The following is a 19,942-nucleotide window of genomic DNA, read 5'->3' as shown; positions in this document are numbered from 1 at the left end:
ACTATAAATGTTTTGGTCTGTATGACAAGTAACACAAATCTGGCTTGATTAAAGAAAACATTATGATCCATACTGGGTTGAAAGATACTAAAAAGTTCTGCCATATAACACAGGTAGCCCAACCCGCCTCTGTGATGACCTAGAGAGGTGGGATGGGGGGAGTGGGTGGGAGGCTCAAGAGGGTGGGAATATACTTATAGCTGATTTGAGTTGTTAAAACAAACACAACATTGTAAAGCAATTATTTTCCAATTAAGACCAAAAAAAAAAGTTCTATGCAGCTGTGTCACTGAACTCAGGACTTACAGCAGTGAGAGACAAAAATACATCCACAGATAACTAAAGACTTTGTGGTTAATGAAAAGCAAACCTGCAAGACACTGGATTGTATGATGATGTGATATGAGCCGGAGAAAATGTTTAATTTTAGCATGTGAAAAATCACATGAATAAATAAGTGCAAATAGAACATTCTTATTTCGGGAATACAAACTGTTATTTAGTTTTTTTCCTTGACTTTATTTTTTTTTTTCCTTTGGCACCCTGGTGCAAAATATAGAATGCAGAATTAAGATTCTAAGTTGCAGCATATATTAGCTACAAGACAAATTTGGGGCAATTAACTTCATTGGTTGTACATTCATTAATTTCAACTTGATAATTTTTCTATTGCAGTAGAACATTTACCAAGAAACCTACCCTTTTAAAAATTTTTAAATGAAGAGCAGAACTGTTAACTGTACTATATTATAGACACAACGGTGTACAGGAGATCTCTAGGACTTATTCATCTTATATAACTGAAACTTTCTATCTGTGGAATCTCCCCATTTCCTCCTCCTCCAGTCCCTGGAAACCATCATTCTGCCCTCTGCTTCTAGGAGTTTGACTACTTTATTATTCTTTTATTTACAATTTTTTTTAATTGGAGGATAGTTGCTTTACAATGTGTTGGTTTCTGCCGTACAACAATGGGAATCAGACATAACTACATATATATATACACACACACATATCCCCTCCCTTTTGAGCCTTCCTCCTTGACTACTTTAGATACCTCCTATCAGTGGAATCATAAAGCGTCTGTCCTTCTGTGATCAGCTGGTTTCACTTAGCATATGTCCACCACTCTCACCCATATGTCACATCATAATTTTTAAATGGTTAACTTCAGCAGAGCAGATTTGTTTGTGGCAATGGGGCCACACCTTGCTTTATCAGTTTTCTGCTTCTGCCCTTTTTGAGTCCTCTTGCAGTCAAGTCTGTCACACCTGGAGATGACTTCCCTGCCCGCTGAGGTGAGAACACTGTTTTGATGTCCAGAAGTACTTTTTTTTTAAGTCAAGGTCTCCTGGCAGCTCCTCTGCAAACTACTATGGCAGCTGGGCTAGAGGTCATGAATATTACATAAGGGCAGTCCATGTATTCAAACCAGCATCTCCAAGCCATGATTCCCATAGCAACACACAGAGATTTTACTCATCTTAGAGACGAAGCAGCCAGCAGAAGTATTCTAATGTTACCCTGGATTTTTTTTTTTTAGCAAAATCAACACTTACTCTTTTTTCAAAGCAGTGATTTTTTTTTTCAAAAGAAAACCAATGACCTCGTTAAAATAGGTTCATTTAAAAATTACCAAGTATCACACACACCAAGGCCCTTTGAACTTGAACAACAGCAGTCTATGCTTTAGAAATAGCTGGTATTTGAACCACTGCAGGGGAGAAAGAATCCAAATCATGGCAATGTGTGAAATGAAACAGTCTCCGCTAAATTCTGTACTTCTATGTTTCATATCTGGTTTCCAGTCCCCCTTCCACTTAATTATTACAGGACAGAGAAAGAAGAGCTCCAAAGGGAGGGACATCTTTAATTAATAAAATCCTTTCTTGCTTTCTTTTTGAAAACCATAATACAATCCATTTTTCTTAAATATAAGAAAAATACCATTATAAAACACCTAGGGAGTAAAAGTGAGGGGAAAGGTTGTTCAAGTCTAAGAGAATAAACATCAGCTTGAAGAAAGTTTGTTTTTCTAAGTAGAGAAATGGTTTTCTGAAAACAAAACAAAACAAAGTAAATCCTTTTCCTAGTAGAAGCAGTTTTTCCTCTTTGTATATTCAGGGATCATTTTTCTGCATCTAAATAAACCATCCACCCATGGATTATAAAACAACATAAAAGGCAAGACCACTCATGTATTACACTGCCCTTTTCTACCAAGGGAAGACAATTCATTCCACATCCTGTACCTCTTTACAGCCCATCAAGGAATCACGGTGACAGACCAGATATACATTTCAGAAGGAACTTCCGCAGGTGGCCCACCGTGGATTCAGCACAATGCCCAAAGTGCTTGGCAGAGAAGGAAGGGTTTTACCTTTGCTTTTTCCAGCTGGGCCTGGGCCTGTCGCTCTGCTTCTCTGCGCACTGCCTCCCGATCTTCCTCCAAAGAAACATCTGAATCGGATGGACGGCTGGTGTAGGAGTCTGCCGAACCCTGGAGAGGAAAACGGACATTAAAAGAGATTCCGTCTAGGATGCTGGCCACAGAAAAGTCTCACTGACACGGCAGTTAGCTTCCTAGATTGTGCTGTCCATTCCTGAAAAGAGGAATAAAAATAACCCCTTTTGGTGGCAAACCAGCTACCCACATCCAGCTTTGGTTTGCGGACCACTCACTAGGAGAGTTACGCCGTCCAAGTTATTGATACCTTTCCTTCCTAAATCTTATGGTCTAATTAGGAGCCTTTCTGGAAGCCGGAACAAGTTCTCTTATCATTAAACCGACTCTGTGGTGCAGTGCAGTGAAGGACACACACACCGTTTTCAAGGAGAGCTTCAAGAACAGTCCACAGCTACAGTGCGAATATGCAATTAGGAAGAATATACGCTTTAAAAAAACCAACAGCAAACATAAAGTCAAGGGAGTTATTAACTTGAACTCTCTGACACGCCACTCCCATAGATGACCCCCTCTTTGATCTTAAGCATCCTTTGGTACCTCTGATTCACCCAATGCCTCCTCTGACAAAACTGTAAGGCAACAGCTGCCAGCTTCCCTCAATCTTTAAGCAACATATCTTTTTCAATCCCTTTAAGTAGATATTTCGTCAAAGCTGTCTACGGGGAAAACACCTGCCCAGGGGGAGCTCCTAGGGCGATAAACCACCGCAGAGGAAAAGGAGCTAGAGGATGAGAGGACTCTCTTCCGCTCCCGCTCTCGCAATCAGCATCATATTACTAATCACAGGAGCCCCAGACAGCCCTCACTTGTACCAGCGACAGAAACAACGACAAAATAACGTCTCCCCTCTACGAAAGCCCTGAAGCTTACACAGATATCCGAATTCTTCAGCCTTCCTCCCTTGGCGCGTTTCAGAAGCCTGATCCAGGTGGCCTTCATCAGCCAGACAGCGCCTTTCCCGTCCGCAGCTGCAGCCCTGGGCACCGATCCTCAGTGCGCGCTGAGCCCCGCAGAACCCCTGCTCGCTTCCCATCCATGCTCTGGGCAAACCCCCGCTTCTCCGTCCCTTTCTGCCTCCGGGGCTTTCACTTCTTACCCCGGAGGACTCCAATCCAAAGAGATTCTTATTTTCCCATCCCAGTGGGAAGGGGAAACAAACACTTGGATGCTTTCGATTGCTTTAAAGATAACACTTCAAGCGCATCCAAAGACAGGCATCAACTCGTCCTAAACTTCACCCATCTTATGACCCTCTCATCTTCCCTGCTCTTGGATTGTTCAAAGACATTAGTTGTGAGAAAACCTTAAGGGGAAAAAATAAAAAACCAACCTAGTGCAAAACGTATGCAGTGACATTTGCAAGTGCAAAGTTCAAGGCTTATCTTCAGAGATCTGGAGGGGGAGGGCGGAGGACGCGCTCACCGCACTGGGCATGCTCCGTCTGTAGCCTTTTTACGCAGACGCTCACATCACCCGGTTAGTCTGTCAAATTGCCATTTTGCATCTGAAGTGTAAACAGCTGGAAAGGGCTTTTTGATTTTATAGTAACAGGCACCTGGGATGTTTGACATGCTTCTATTTCAGATGAAACGTCTCAAAGATGAAACCTGTACTCTCTCCCTTTTTATTTTCCTCGTAACGATCTCTTTCCATTAATCTGCTGCGGAAAGTATATCCTATGCCATAGGGCAATTCATAGATAATATGATATATGATATTGTTGGGCAATCGAAATCAAATCATGCTTTTCCATTCTAATATAAAGCCGCTCTTGATGGTTCCATTTCCTAAACAAAATGCAAGAGAGAGATTTGCTCACTGAAATAGGACTTGAAAGTAACCACAGCGCTAAGCAATGAATTTACCGGAGCTCAAAATGACTTTGAACCGCTTCTCCAGCTGAGCAACTACCTTTCCAAATAAAGTCACTGGGATAAATAACCATGTGAATTGCTATCACAGCAATTAGGAACAAATGTAAAAGCTTGGTTGATTTATTAGCTGGAGTTAATATTCATAGAACCATTTAGTCCAAACTCTTCTTATAAATAAAGTGACTGAGGCTTGGGGAAGAATCATACTTATTCATTTCCAGTATTAATGGGATTACTTTTTTGAGTTTATGAAGAAATACACACTTCCAGGTTTCCTAAAGTAAACATAAAATTCTATCACTGCATTCTAAACTATGTTTTGTTTGAGGGGGGAGTAATTATTTTGTAAAGTTTCATGCAAATGAAAGAAAGCATTCTTAAGAAAATCTTCCTTACTTTTCCCCTCCCTCCCTCCATCCTACCACCCTCTCCCCATTTTCCCCAACCCTCCCCATCCCTATTCCTTTCATTTCTAGGTTAAGACCAATCTTCATGACTTAAATAGAAAATACAGGAGAGGCTTTAGAATTAACACTGTAGATCAAATGCACGTTCACTGTGGTATAACATAAATTAATAGATTACTTATATTTTTATCAAGTGAATATGAAATGCATGGGACACAGAAAATGCACTGCAATTTTTTGGTTCTTCTAAAATTCACAGGGGTGATAGGAGTTTTTCTACACCAGCACACATGCTAGGGTAATCCTAATTTTCTCAGAGGGGTTCCTATAGCAGGAATTCTTTAGTCCCTCAGTCGTGTCTGACTCTTTTGTGACTATATGGACTGTAGCCCACCGGGCTCCTCTGTCCATAGGATTTCCCACGCCAGAATACTGGAGTGGGTTGCCATTTCCTTCTCCAGGGGATCTCCCTGACCCAGAGATCGAAGCTGTGTCTCCTGCATTGCAGGGTCTTTTTTTTTTTTAAACCATGGAGCCATCAGGAATGCCCACAGCAGGACTAGCATAGTAGAAAATTACCAGGAAGCACAATTATATCCCATAAAGGACATTAGGCCCCCCCACACGGTCAGGTCACACCTCAGGGAAGATACAAAATTTCTCCTATTAAGAAGTCCATAATGACAGGAAGAGTGTAACACACACACACACACACACACACAATTGTGTGTGATCTTGTTCCACTATAAACAAAGTAAGATTTAAAAATCCTTTGATTATAATCAGATGATGCTTTTAATTACATAGTCATTTTGAGACCTGTTACCAGGTTGAAATAAGTAAGCAGCATAAAATACCCTCTGCACTGAGTTTTGGCAAGGATCTTTTGAATATCTGCAACAATATATTAACCTCTGACCACTTTACAATGTGAGCTGTGACTTGAACAGATGTCCTCATGGATTTCATTCTTTGGATCTGTGAAGCATACACTTTCAAAATATTTTTAATTATAGAAGTTACATGAATCCATTGTAGAATGAAGAGACACACAAATAACCTCTGCCTGAAATTTGCCCACCCAAAAAGCCTCACTATTAAATGGTAGCATAATTTAGCCTCCAGAGTTCTTGCGTTTTCAAAAGTCACCCTCCCAACATGTGCCTTACAATTAATCTCCTTCCTTTAGAAAGTGTTGATTTATGCAGTTAGAAGTGGTGTATCTAATTAAGCTTTCGCCTTTGGGACCATAAGGACTTTCTGGGTCATTCTGCCTTCTGTCATGAAGAGCTGGCGGTCATTTTCGTAAATCCAAATGAGGTTCATCACAAGCTGTACCCCGATCTCTGGGGTTCCTTCAGTACGATTAGTTGAACTTTGTAATATTTGCCCTGGCAGGTACATCTCAGATTTCCTTTTCTACATCTTAATATTCTTTTCATCATACAGTTCCAAAATGTAACCTGCGCCTAATGTCTAACAATAGCTCATCTGGGATCACTTACTTATCTGCTCAGGACCTTTACTCTAAATGTGCATTCTTCACTTACAGGAAACGTTAGTTAATTGTATTAATTGATGCTTCTATTTATTAAGTTTCTGTTGTTTTCCAATTTATGTCAAATATTTACACAAAAAGCATTGCCTTTTGCCTTTAACACATATTTTTGGATTTATAAAGTTGGCTTTTTTCATGCTGTACTCTGTGTTGATCATATGTCTATTTCCATGTCTATTTTCACATTTTTCTTGAGTGCTCTTGTACTTCCTCTTTTAAAACCAAAAGGGTAAGAGTCATCAGTTTATTGAGGAATGGCTTCTTGCATCCCAAGTGGGTCATCTAATCCTGTAAGAAATCTTCATATGAAGCCTAAAGCAATGCTCTTGGACAAAATCAAGTTCCATATAGTATCCCGAGGTTACCTCGATTGTAGACCGAAGTGCATCCCATCTCAGACACTCAAGATTTCAAATGTACAGGACTCACGTACAGAACAATGCTAAGTCAGTGGCACAGTGGACTTGAACTGTGGTGTTGGAGAAGACTCTTGAGAGTCCCTTGGACTGCAAAGAGATCCAACCAGCTCATTCTGAAGGAGATCAACCCTGGGATTTCTTTGGAAGGAATGATGCTAAAGCTGAAACTCCAGTACTTTGGCCACCTCATGTGAAGAGTTGACTCATTGGAAAAGACCCTGATGCTGGGAGGGATTGGGGGCAGGAGGAGAAGGGGACAACCGAGGATGAGATGGCTGGATGGCATCACTGACTCGATGGACACGAGTCTGAGTGAACTCCGGGAGTTGGTGACGGACAGGGAGGCCTGGCGTGCTGCGATTCATGGGGTCGCAGAGTTGGACACAACTGAGCGACTGAACTGAACTGAACTGAACTGACCTTCTATGGCAGCAGTACTTTTTGGTACTAGGGACTGGTTTCGCGGAAGGCAAGTTCTCCATGGACTGAGGGCGGGATGGTTTGGGGATGATTCAAGGGCTTTCCTGGTGGCTCAGGTGGTAAAGAATCTTCCTATAATGCAGGAGAACTGGGTTTGATCCCTGGGTTGGGAAGATCCCCTGGAAAAGAGAATGGCTATCCACTCCATTATTCTTGCCCAGAGAATTCCATGGACAGAGGAGCCTTGCGGGCTACAATCCATGGAGTTGCAAACAGTCAGACATAACTGAATGATTAACACTTTCACTTTCAACTGCATTATCTTTATTGTGCACTTTATTCCTATTATTATTATATCAGCTTCACCTCAGATCATCAGGCATTAGATCCTGGAAGCTGGGAACCCCTGTTCTATGGCATAGATAGACAAGCCATTTCCTTATTGATCAGGCCAACTTTTAGGGAAAAAAAGCAGAATGGGATAGACTTCCAAGGATAAAGACTAAGACGAAAAGGGTTCTGTCTTAGTCTTGGCTGGGGGAGATGATTCTTTCATTTCTCATATTGTCATCTCTTTTCATAGTTTTAGAAAAACTAACTTTTTCCCTGTAAAGTCATCTGAATGTCTCTAAGAAAATGAATTGCTGACTTCTGCTTTGTTGGTTTCTTTAGGAACAAAACCATAAATTGCCTACTGATAATGAGAGTTCTTGACTCACAGTTCAAACTGACACAAGTTATTGAGATGAAGCCCATTTTCATTAATATTGTTTACTTCGGTTTGCCAGTGTCACAAAATTACTACTCAAACCCAGTCAGTCATGAATGTCTTAGATGTGACTGGCCTGCCATTTGGATAAACTTGAAAATAGTGTCAGAGGTGATGGTAATAAATCTATGCAAGTTCAATCTGTTATGATTAAGTATCAGCTAAAATATTAGCTTCAATTTTCTCAGGAGCACAGGAAAATTTGTAAACTCTGTATAAGTTTCCTAAGTACTGGTGAAGACATTATAGTTTGCCCCCAAACAAAACAAAACACCTAAACACCCACCACAAGCATTTATTCATTACTTAATACTTTGGGATCATAAGTGCTATAACTGTAAGTTAAATGCTAGGAATATGACTTTGTTCCCATCATGGAGCCTGACATTCTAGTGAAGAAGGTCAATTAAAATAATTACCAGAAAATAATTACAGTGAAAAAACTGAACAGGCTGAGATGAAAGAATGATGGTGGGAAGATACCACTTTAATTGGGAAGATGAGATCATCATAAAAGATGATATTTAAGTTGAAATACCCCAAAAGATAAAGAAAAAACAAGTCAGCCTTGGGATGTGCTGGGAAAAGCAATATAGGAGAGGGAATGGCATATGCTAAGGCCCTGAGGACAAGGAATGAAGCACGATCAGGGACGCTAATGTGCTATTCTGCTGGTGTATTTATTTAAGCTTCCTCCTCTTTCTCTCTCTGTAGGTAATACGTGTGGAATACGTATTCTAGGAATCTCTTCATTTATGTGGCATGACCTCGCAGAAAAACTTCTTACACAAGTTTGATTTTCTGAATTAGAAGTGGCATTTAAGTTGTCAGTAAATTCCACATTATGGGGAAAATAAAGTCTTATAAGTTTTAAAGGGAGTTCTCTGATTTTCTTCCTTCTAAATTAAGGACTACCTCATAAAGGCTAATGTCAGGAGGTTTTTGAGACTCTTCTATATTATGTGAATTCAAGCAGTCAATTTATTAAGGTTAGACAATGTAGACAAGTGATAATAACAATTGCTATTAAAAAAAAAATCTTTTGGCCTCACCATGGGGCATGTGAGATCTTAGTTCCCCAATCAGGGATTGAACCCATCCCCCCTGCAGGGGTCTTAACCAATGGGCCATCAGGGAAGTCACATCACTGCTAATCTTGAATGAATGCCTATACTGTACTAGGCACTGTGTGGATTCACCAATATTACATAATTTAATCATTAATTTTTCTCCATTTTTCACTGATGAAAAAACTTTAGCATAGAGAAGTTACCTGAGCGACGTTACAAAGCTAAAAATTGATGGAGATAGGGGTCAACTTTAGCAATCTAAATTGAAGTTCCATACATGCAATCAGTTTAGAAAATTAAAAGCCAGAACAGATCCTTACATGCAACTTATCTTTCTGTTAATCAAAAATACATTTAAAAAAATTCTTTAAAAAGTTGAAGTATAGTTGATTTACAATGCTGTGTTAGTTTCAACTATGTAGTAAAGTGATGCACTTATATATATTATTATATATATATGTATATATACATATGGGCTTCTCCGGTGGCACTATGGTAAAGAATCCACCTGCCAGTGCAGGAGACAAGAGATGTGGGTTCCATCCCTGGGTCAGGAAGATCCCCTGGAGAAGGGAATGGCAATCCACTTCAGTATTCTCACCTGTAAAATCCTATGGACAGAGGAGCCTGGTGGGCTACAGTCCATGGGGTGCAAAGAGTCAGACATGACTGAGCACACATATGGGGGTATATATGTGTGTGTGTGTGTGTGTGTGTGTATGTGTTTGCATATATATTCTTTTTCAGATTCTTTTCTGATATGTTATTATAAGATATTGAATATAGTTTCCTGTGCTATAGAAAACATGTTTCTGTCTGCCAGGCACACACATAGCCATTTTTAAAGGTCATAGTTTGTCATGACTTTCAAGTTCTTAGCTCTATCTTTGCTGAACCTGGCACTCTCCCCACTCCCATTCTCCCCTTCCCTTCTTCCCTCCCTTCTGACACACTCTCCCCCTCCAACCACTCCACACACACACCTTCACAGATTCTCCAATTTTATCTTCCCAAAGGCACAATGAAGGTGCAATGAAACAGATACTTTCTCATTCATCAGTGTAACACAGTTTTGTGACAATGTGCCTGCTACCCTGAAATTTTCTTCACTTCAGAGCATCCCAACTGGAAAGCATTCTTTTTGTTACTTATCTACAATGGAAAGTAGATAACTAGAATAGGGAAACAATGGAAGTCAAGAAACTGGCTACTGAAAACTTCCCCTTTTCCCTGAAAATGAACATAAGTTTGGCAAGCTGGTCTTCAGTAGCCTCTCTGGCAGCTACTCTTGTCTGAAGCTGGCTGCAATTCAAGTGTCTCCTGAGTAATCTTTCAGTTCAATAGGAACCATTGTAGTGGCACTGAAACGAAAATTATTAAAAAGTATAAACGGTAGATCCAAGGCTCAGTGATGTGACTTACGTATTTTTCAGAGTACATTACATTACAATACATTAAAACACTTACCACTCAATTATTCTTCGAACCAAGGGTATGATGGCTATTTATGTTTTGTAGAAGAGCTTCTGTCCAATATTTGTAAAATTTGACACTTTCACAAAGAACCATTTTGAGAAAGCTAACATTAGATGGGAATTCTCATATTATTTTGAGTTTTGGATTTCAAGCATAGGATAAGTGATTTCTCTTCATAATTACAGCAATATTCGTGTGTGTGTGCTGGGGTAGTTTTTTAGGCTTCTTATATTTATTGATAGTAATAGATAGCAAAAGTTTTTCATGCTAATATAACTTCTTTGAAAATTCATTTTTCATTCATGAGGAAGGAAATGAATAGGCAAGAAGCAGAAAAATAGTGGCTTGGGAGAGTTGGACTTTTTCAAAATATTGCTGAAAAAAATTGAATGAGGAAAAAGGAGTGAATGAAGCACTTATAGGAAATCTGGAGTACGGGAATTCATGACAGGTGTGCATACAGCCTTAAACTCTGAGTGAACATCACTACCTTTAGTCTTCCTACTGAGTCTGCTCAGCATACACACATACTATTATTTCCCTTTGCGTAATCAATATGATACACCACATCGACAAAAGAAAAGACAAAAACCACATGATTTGGAGAAGGAAATGGCAACCCACTCCAGTACTCTTGCCTGGAAAATTCCATGGACAGAGGAGCCTTGTTGGCTACAGTCCATGGGATCGGCAAGGAGCTGGACAGGACTGAGCGACTTCACTTCACATGATTATCTCAATAGATGCAAAAAAAAGCACGTGATAAAAGACAACACCTAATCATGATTAAAAACTCTTACCAAATAAAGTGGGTATAGAGGGAACATATCTCAACATAATAAAAGCTATTAATGGCAAACTCGAAACCAATCTAATACACAGTGATAAAAAGCTGAAAGCCTTCCTGCTAAAATCTGGGAAAAGACAAGGATGCCCACTCTCACTACTTCTTTTCAACATAGTATTGACAGTCCTAGCCACATCAATCTGATAAGAAAATGAAATAAAAGTGTGTAAACTGGAAGGGAAGAGGAAAATCTGTCATTATATGCAGATGACATGATACTATTATTTCCTCTGCCTAAGAAGACCTCCTCTGAACTCCATTTTCTCTGCCAGTTTCTACCTCATTTTTTTTTTTTTTTTTTGCTCTCCTTTGTAGGAAAAAAAAAAAGCTCATGCTCACTTCAATTCTTCTTTATGGGTCTTTTTTAAAGTTACTCTCTCCCACCACTGCCCTCAAAACTACTCAGGGTCATCAGCAATAAATGGTTAAATCCAATGGTCAATTCTCAGTGCTCATCTTACTTGGTAGGTTAATATCACTCCCCGTCCTTTCAGGGCTTCCCTTGAAGCTCAGCTGGTAAAGAATCTGTCTATAATGCAGCAGACCCGGGTTCGATTCCTGGGTTGGGAAGATCCCCTGGAAAAGGAAATGGCAACCCACTCCTGTATTCATGCCTGGACAATCCCATGGACCGAGAAGCTTGGCAGGCTATAGTCCATGGGGTTGCAAGAGTTGACATGACTTAGCAACTAAACCACCACCACTACCCCATCCTCTCAGGATTCCCAGGTGGCATTAGTGGTAAAGAATCTGCCGGCCAATGCAGGAGACTCAGGTTCAATCCCTGGGCTGGGAAGATTCCCTGGAGAAGGAAATGGCAACCCACTCCAGTATTCTTGCCTGGAGAATCCTATGGACAGAGGAGCCTGGTGGGCCACAGTTCATAGGGCCACATAGGACATGACTGAAGCAACTTAGCACAGCACCCATCCTATCATTCACTTTCTCAAAGTTGCTTTCCCAAACCACTCTCTGGTGGTCTTTCTCTTACCTACTGGCTGTTCTTTCTGAGTCTCCTTGGTTGGATCACCTCTCCCACAACCTCCTTTTTGCTTCAACCTCACTGAAGCTCCTCATAGGCACCAGGAAAGCTTTCTCCTTAGATCTTCACAGTACAATCACCTCTAAGTCTTTTCTCAGCTGGCACCCTTTCATTTCTTTTTTTAAAATGAGGCCACCAAGGGTCTTAGTGGTGGCACATGGGATCCTTCCTTTAAGCACACAGACTCTGAAGTTGTGGCATGCAGGCTCCAGGGCATGCGGGCTTCAGAAGTTGTGGCACACGGGCTCTCTAGTTGTGGTGTGCCGGCTTAGTTGCTCGAGGCATGGGGGATCTCAGCGCCCCGACCAGGGATTGAACCCATATCCTCTGCATTGCAAGGCAGATTCTTAACCACTGGACCAACAGGGAAGTCTTGGTGCCTGTTCAATGAGGACTTTCCTAACCATCCTATTTAAAATTGCAATTCCCAAAGCCCTCCAGAATATCTAATCTCCTTTAGCCTGCTGTACTTTTTAAAAATGGAGCTGTCACTTTCCAACATACAATATAGTTTAGTTATGTTTATTGGTTAGTGTCTCTCTCCCTCCACTAGAATATAACATCCATGAAGGCATAGACCTTTTCTCCTGTTTAATTTACTCATTTATCCCAAGTGCTTAGAACAGTGCCTGGCACAAAACAGATGCTCTATAAACATGTGTTAAATGAATGACTAGGGTTACCAGAGAAACAGAGCCTTTTCTTTCTCACATCCTAGAGCTTGAACTCTTCTGCTGTATGAGGTCCTCCTTAGCATTCCTAAACTCTTAAAACATTCCTAAATATTCTCATGTCTTTTCCTTACTATTGGGTTGGTCAAAAAATCTGTTCAAGTTTTTCCCATAAGAACAAACTTTTTGGCCAACCCTCCTCCCCGCAAAAAACCCACACCCACAGCAATCTTACTGACTCATAGTTAATGGCAATAAATATTTGCTATGATGAGCAGAAGAATAAAACAAAAACTTCAGCCTGAAGATATACTTGGAATTTTATCATAAACCTCAATAAATACCAAGTTCATTAACTTAGTGTAAATGTCAACTCTAAGTCAGTAGATTAAATAAACATGTTCCATAACAAGCAAACTACTAAAAAGAGAAGACATTATACTTAAAATTTATATAGCATCCTTCTTCAAGGAATGTAAGAGAGACTTTACATTCTGAAAATGTGATTAACACTTACTTTCTATGAAGCTTCTTTTTCCATTAATTTTTCTCCCTCAGTCCAGGGACTTATATTTCCAATCCTAAAACTGCTAATGACTCATTGTGTAGCCACAGGCAAGTTATGTAAATACTGCTCAGATTCATTGCCCCCATGCAATCTGAGTACAGTAAGTCAAAGCTACTAGAAAGAATATTCTTGAGGATTTTCTTACAGATGGTTGAATATACATTGTAAATATGACATATTCTATGACTGTTTACAGACTGTTACTTCTCATACACTACCCCTGCCAGTCCTAGGAGGATAGAGTTTAAATTCACAGCAGAAAAAAGCGTGACTATACATATAACTTCTAGTAAGATGGAATGTTTTAAAAAAATCAAGCCAGCACAGGAAAAAGATATTTCTTCAAGCAATTTTACAACATATATTTAAAAGGAATTCAAGTAATAGCTGGACAAATAAACAACTCTGGAACATCTTCACAGGCTCTCTACTACTAAATAAAGTTCACATCAAAAGATGGCATATCCAACTGTGAGCCTTTTTTTGAGTGGCAGAACCATCAGAGAATGAATCTTGGTTCCTACCTTCCAGGGAAAATTTGCTGAGGTGACAATGAACCATCACATCAGTCCACAGACATTCAAGGACAGTCAGCACATGCATCCTCCAGGGAATCCCAGAGCTGTAAAAGGGACAGGGCTTCCGTCCTGAAAGATTTTACCCTCTAAAATTTTCTGTGCATACAGCAGTTATTCTTACTGGTACAAAACAGAGCAAGAGAACAATAGACAAGCAGACAAAGGATATGGATACAAGATTCACCAAAACATCAGCTAGTCATAAGCATCTGGAAAAAGGGTTCAGCATCACTAAATTAAGATGCATTTCCTTATTAAATGTGTACTGTTGCCAAAATACCAGTTCATAGTGTTATGGAGAGACACTACAACCAACACTTTCACATCCTGTTGACAGTCTGTTTTACTTTCGTACAGCCCTTTGGGAAAATCACGTTCTTTTGGTTTGTATCTAGATACGTATCTTGACTAATAGGTATCCAGACTAGTGATTGTTCTTTAAAAATTCTTGGACTTTTCTGGTGGTCCAATGGTTAAGGATCTGCCTGCCTATGCATGGGACACAGGTTCGATCCCTGGTCTGGGAGAATCCCACATGCCACGGGGCAATTAAGCCCATACGCCACAACTACTGAAGCCCCTGTGCCCTGGAGCCCATGCTCTGCAACAAGAGAAGCCACCGCAATGAGAAGCCCTCGGACCGCAACTGGAGAATAGCCCCAGCTTGCTGCAACTAGAGAAAAGCCTGCACACAGCAACGAAGACCCATTGCAGTCAAAAATAACTAAAATAATCAATTAATAAAGAAGAAAATTTCTTAAACTATGGTTCATACACGTACATTATGACACAACCTTAATAATGGTTACACGGGCTAAAAGGCATTATAGGCAAATGTTTATGGTGATAATATTTGGTTAAAAAAAAAGTAAAGAAAAATTGAAAACCTGAATCATTTCCATAATCATACACATGCATGTATGTAAAAATGCTGGGAGTACACAAAAATAACAGAAGATATAGGAGTAAGACTATTATGCTTTTAATTTGGGGGTTAATTTAAATTTTTTTTCTGTAACATTGCCATTTTTCTGACTAGAAGTAAAAACCTCATTCTTGTTGCAAATGAATTGTGCAACAAAACCCTCTGAAAATCTTTTCGGTGTTGCAAAAAGAGAGTCTGCAGATATACAATGTCCCTAATTTGTTGATTTAACCTTGAAAGTTTTTTGCATGTGGGGAAGGGAAGAACACTTGAGATCTTCTGAAAAACTCTTGATGCACATTTCAAGAAAAGAAAGAGAGTAAATGTTGATGTGGGAACTATATCAGGTAAGAAACAAAAATGTAAAGTACTTTGGCATGAAATGTTAACATTTTAGAGTATCACCTTTCTCTGTAGACAATGTGTTAAAGTAATTATTTGAAGTTTCCACCGAAACACTGGGCTTGTCTCATATGACTGCTTAAATAATTCTGTGGTACTAGGTGAGATACTGAAGCAGGCCAAATGACTCAGTAATTTGGTAATTCATTATTAATATACTGCTCTCAAAGCCTAAACTTCCAGAAAGATACGACTTTGGTTCAAAGAGATTTAATATTAAAAACAGGCTACACGATCAGGGAGTTGGTTGAAAAAGGACCTGGTATGTAGTACTTAGAAATAATGTACCCTACTGATCCAAAACAGTTACTGCCTCCTTTAAGCAGCTAACCTACCTTCAGGAAGTGATTTAAGAACCATGTGTGAACATGGTTCACACAAATCCATGTTTAAAAATACGCTGCAAATTTCAGATTGATTAGCTGGAAATATGCCATTGGTTCTATTAATTATTATTAATGTTAGAAAATCCAGACTCTATTAAGGATATTTCAGAAAACACTGGACATAGACTGCTGGTAAAATGCAATTCATGGGATTTCCCTGGTGGTCCAGTGGTTAAGAATCCATCTACCAATACTGGGGACAGGGGTTCAGTCCCTGGTCTGAGGAAATCCCACATGCCTCAGAGCAACTAAATGCATGTACCACAGCTACTGAAACCAGACCGCCCAGAGCCTGTGCTCTGCAATGAGAGAAGCCAGTGCAGTGAGAAGCCCGCGCCTGCAACAAAGAGTAGCCCTTACTCACTGCAACTAGAGGAATCCCGGGCACAGCACTGAAGACCAGCAGAACCAAACTTTTTAAAAAAGGAAATTTATGTATTTCAGTTTTCACAAATAATAAAGCATTTTTAAACTGCAAATATTTAATACATGGTGCCATAGGCTGAATGCTTGCATCCCCCCCAAATTCATATGTTGACACTGGATCCCCAAGGTGATTGTATTAGGAGGTAGGGCTTTGGGATGGTAGATAGATCATAAGCAGGAGCCCTCATGATGGGATTAGTGCCCTTGTAAAAAGACCCCAGAAACCTCCCTTGTCCCCCCTACCAAGTGAGGACTTGGTGACAAGATGGCCTTTTATGAACTAGGAACTAGACTCTGCCAGCGCCTTGATCTCATGCTTCCAGTCCCCAGAATTGTTAGATGTTTCTGTTGTTTATAAGCCACTCAGTCTCTCATATTTTGAAATAGCAGCCTGAATGGACCAAAACACATGAAAATATATGCTTTGCTTTAAGTCCAAAAGTATAATGAACTTAAATGATAATAAAACTTCCATCAGGCAGGGGAAAATACGGCTTGACAGTTTGGTAGGAAGACAGTTTGGTAAAGATTAGGGAAGACTTGGTGACTGCTGGCCATGTCTGCTGACCTTTGCCCTTTGGCCTGGTGATACTGTTACACAGATGCTACAGTATGCTTATGTTATATGCTAGAGGCTTCCACTGTGAAAACAGACACCAACCTCGAGCACTCCAAACCAAAGATACACCTATGTCTTCTACTTCATTTAAATGACAATCATTTAATATAATATTGCAGAAAACTAAATATTATCTCCCTTCCCCCAGCATCCACATACATTAGAATCTTATGTCCAAGAGAAGGGCAGGGATTTTTTTTTTCACCTCTGTATCCTCAACAGCAGTGTGTATGAGACAGACTGGAACCTGAGACCCTTTACTGCAGTACTTTTAACTGGACAAATGTCTCCTTGAGCCACAAAATACAAAGAAACTAGCGTGTGCATTCTGAGTTGTGTCTGACTGTTTTGCAACTCCATGGACTGTAGCCTGCCAAGCTCCTCTGTCCATGGGATTTTCCAGGCAATAATACTGAAGTGGGTTGCCATTTCCTACTCTAAGGGGTCTTCCCGACTCAAGGATTGAACCCACGTCTCTTGCATCTCCAGCATTGGCAGGTGGATTCTTTACCACTAGTGCCACCTAGAAAGCCCAAAGAAACTGTGAAGTGAGTGAAGTCGCTCAGCCCTGTCCGACTCTTTGCAACCCCATGGACTGTAGCCTACCAGGCTCCTCCATCCATGGGGTTTTCCAGGTAAGAATACTGGAGTGGGTTGCCATTTCCTTCTCCAGGAGATCTTCCCGACCCAGGGATTGAACCCGGGTCTCCCTCATTGTAAGCAGACGCTTTACCATCTGAGCCACCAGGGAAGCTGTAAGGGACTACAAATAACCATGTGCTTTTGCAGTTAGGACAAATTATGCACAAGAAGATACAAAAAGACCAAAAATCCAACTGCCGTTTCTGAAGAGCTGGGAGCAAAAGCAGAACGCTCGGAAAAAAAAAAAAAGCAGGCTACTGCGCATGCCCCCTGCATACTCCACCACCTAAGGGGTGGGCAAACTACCTAAGCTACCCCTCCAGCCCGACTCCTGGACACACCCCTACCCGCAGGCCATATAAGGAACCAGCTCACTTCTGCCCCGAGGACAATGGTCAAGGGAACCTGTTGTTCTTGTTCCCCTCTGGTGCAGCAGGAGGCCCCAAGAAAGCCTTGCCTAAATTTCCTGTCTGGCCTCTTATCAATCTCTATTGATTAAGGAGGCCAAGAACCGTGGCTGGTAATATACACATCTACAGAGAACACTGGCAGAGGCAGGGGTGGGGGCTCTTGACATTCTAGTGAGGGAGACAGATATGACAGAGGCGAATAATAAGCAGTTATTTTATGACTACCATATCATACAAGGTTGCTCTACATCGTCTCGGTGCCAGAGACCCTGGAATTCTCTGGCCCAATGGTCATGAGCCTGTTTCTCAGGACTGCGTGAGCCTCTTTTCATATTTCTCCTTCTCAGAATACATCTCTCCACCTGTGTGCAGACTCTTAGACCCAGGTCTGCTGAGTGGGGAGTGATGAACAGGGGCTTGAATGTATAGGCTTGGCTGTTGACTCACACCACACACCTTCATAAAGCCTAATGGGACCTGGGGGCTGTGTGCCAGCTCTCTACTCCCTGCCATGCTCCCGTGTAGACAGCTGAGGACAATTAAATTCAGATCTGCCTTCCCAGTCATTGTAAAGGTATGCACTCCACTGGTCTGCCATTGATCTTCTGCCAACAGACCGAGGTCCTCCTTTCCCTGGTGGAGAAGGGTCTTACCACAAGGCCAGGGACTTTCTATGTTAATATTTGGAGCTTCTGCTCCTGACTGACGAGCTGGCACCCACCTTGGTACTTATCAGACACTTGATAAGTTATTTTGGGTACTGTTTATAAATATAAAATTTTTGGGGGGACAATTTAACTTATATGCAGAGTACATCATGCAAAATGCTGGACTGGGTGAATCATAAGTTGGAATCAAGATTGCTGGGAGAAATATCAACAACTTCAGATATGCAGATGATACCACTCTAACGGCAGAAAGCGAAGAAGAACTAAAGAACTTCTTGATGAGGGTGAAAAAGGAGAGTGAAAAAGCTGGCTTGAAACATCACTAAAAATCTAAGATCATGGCATCTGGTCTCATCACTTCATGGCAAATGGAAGGGGAAAAAGTGGAAATAGTGACAGCTTTTCTTTTTTCTTTTTAAAAGTTTTGAATTGAAGGATAATTGCTTTACAGAATTTTGTGGTTTTCGGTCATACATCAACAAGAATCAGCCATGGGTACACGCATGTTCCCTCCCTCCTGGACGTCCCTCCTCATCCCACCCTTTAGCCTGTCGCAGAGCCCCTGTTTGAGTTCCCTGAGTCATACAGCTAAATCCCATTGGCTATCTATTTTACAGATGGCCTTGTAAATGTCTATGTTACTCTTTCCATATATCTCCCCTTCTCCCTCCTCTCCACTCACCATTTCCACAGGTCTGTTCTCTATGTCTGTTTCTCCATTGCGGCCTTGAAAATAAATTCATCAGTGCCATCTCTTCAGATTCCATTTATGTGTGTCAGTATATGATATTTTGGAGAAGGAAATGGAAACCCACTCCAGTATTCTTGCCTGGAGAATCCTGTGGACAGAGGAGCCTGGTGGGCTGTTGGTCATGGTGTCGCACAGAGTCGGACATGGCTGAAGCGACTTAGCATGCATGCATGTACTGGAGACGGAAATGGCAACCCACTCCAGTATTCTTGCCTGGAGAATCCCAGGGACAGAGGAGCCTGGTGGGTTGCCATCTATGGGGTCACACGGAGTCGGACACGACTGAAGTGACTTAGCAGCAGCAGCAGCAGCATATGATATTTATATATACTTTAGATACAGTATATTATGATAGTATATTGTACTATTGTAATATGGTGTTTAGATATTCTTTATATCCGTATATCTCTTTCTGGCTTACTTCACTCTGTATAATAGGCTCTAGCTTGGTCCACCTCACTGGAACAGATTCAAATGCATTCCTTTTTATGGCTGAGCAGTATTCCATTGTATATATGTACCACAGCTTCTTTATCCATTCATCTGT

At 40.8% G+C, this 19,942-nt stretch overlaps 1 protein-coding gene across 5 annotated transcripts in view; it reads right to left on the bottom strand.

The window, feature by feature from the left end:
- The window catches only part of CACNB2 (calcium voltage-gated channel auxiliary subunit beta 2), a 422,671-nt gene that overhangs the window by 129,941 nt on the left and 272,788 nt on the right, over nt 1-19,942 (bottom strand). For 3 of the 5 annotated variants that reach the window (XM_068986884.1, XM_068986886.1, XM_068986885.1), the window contains exon 3: nt 2,381-2,500. In XM_068986884.1, coding sequence (XP_068842985.1) covers nt 2,381-2,500 — 120 coding nt within the window. Of the gene's footprint in view, nt 1-2,380; nt 2,501-3,337; nt 3,407-19,942 lie in introns of those variants that run through there. The other 2 variants (XM_068986887.1, XM_068986888.1) reach the window with 1 other exon arrangement.

Source organism: Capricornis sumatraensis, chromosome 15 (genome assembly GCF_032405125.1).
Source record: "Capricornis sumatraensis isolate serow.1 chromosome 15, serow.2, whole genome shotgun sequence".
NCBI classification, from domain to species: domain Eukaryota; kingdom Metazoa; phylum Chordata; class Mammalia; order Artiodactyla; family Bovidae; genus Capricornis; species Capricornis sumatraensis.
Note: the sequence above shows the minus strand (reverse complement) of the source record. Positions and strands in the feature narration are given on the sequence as shown.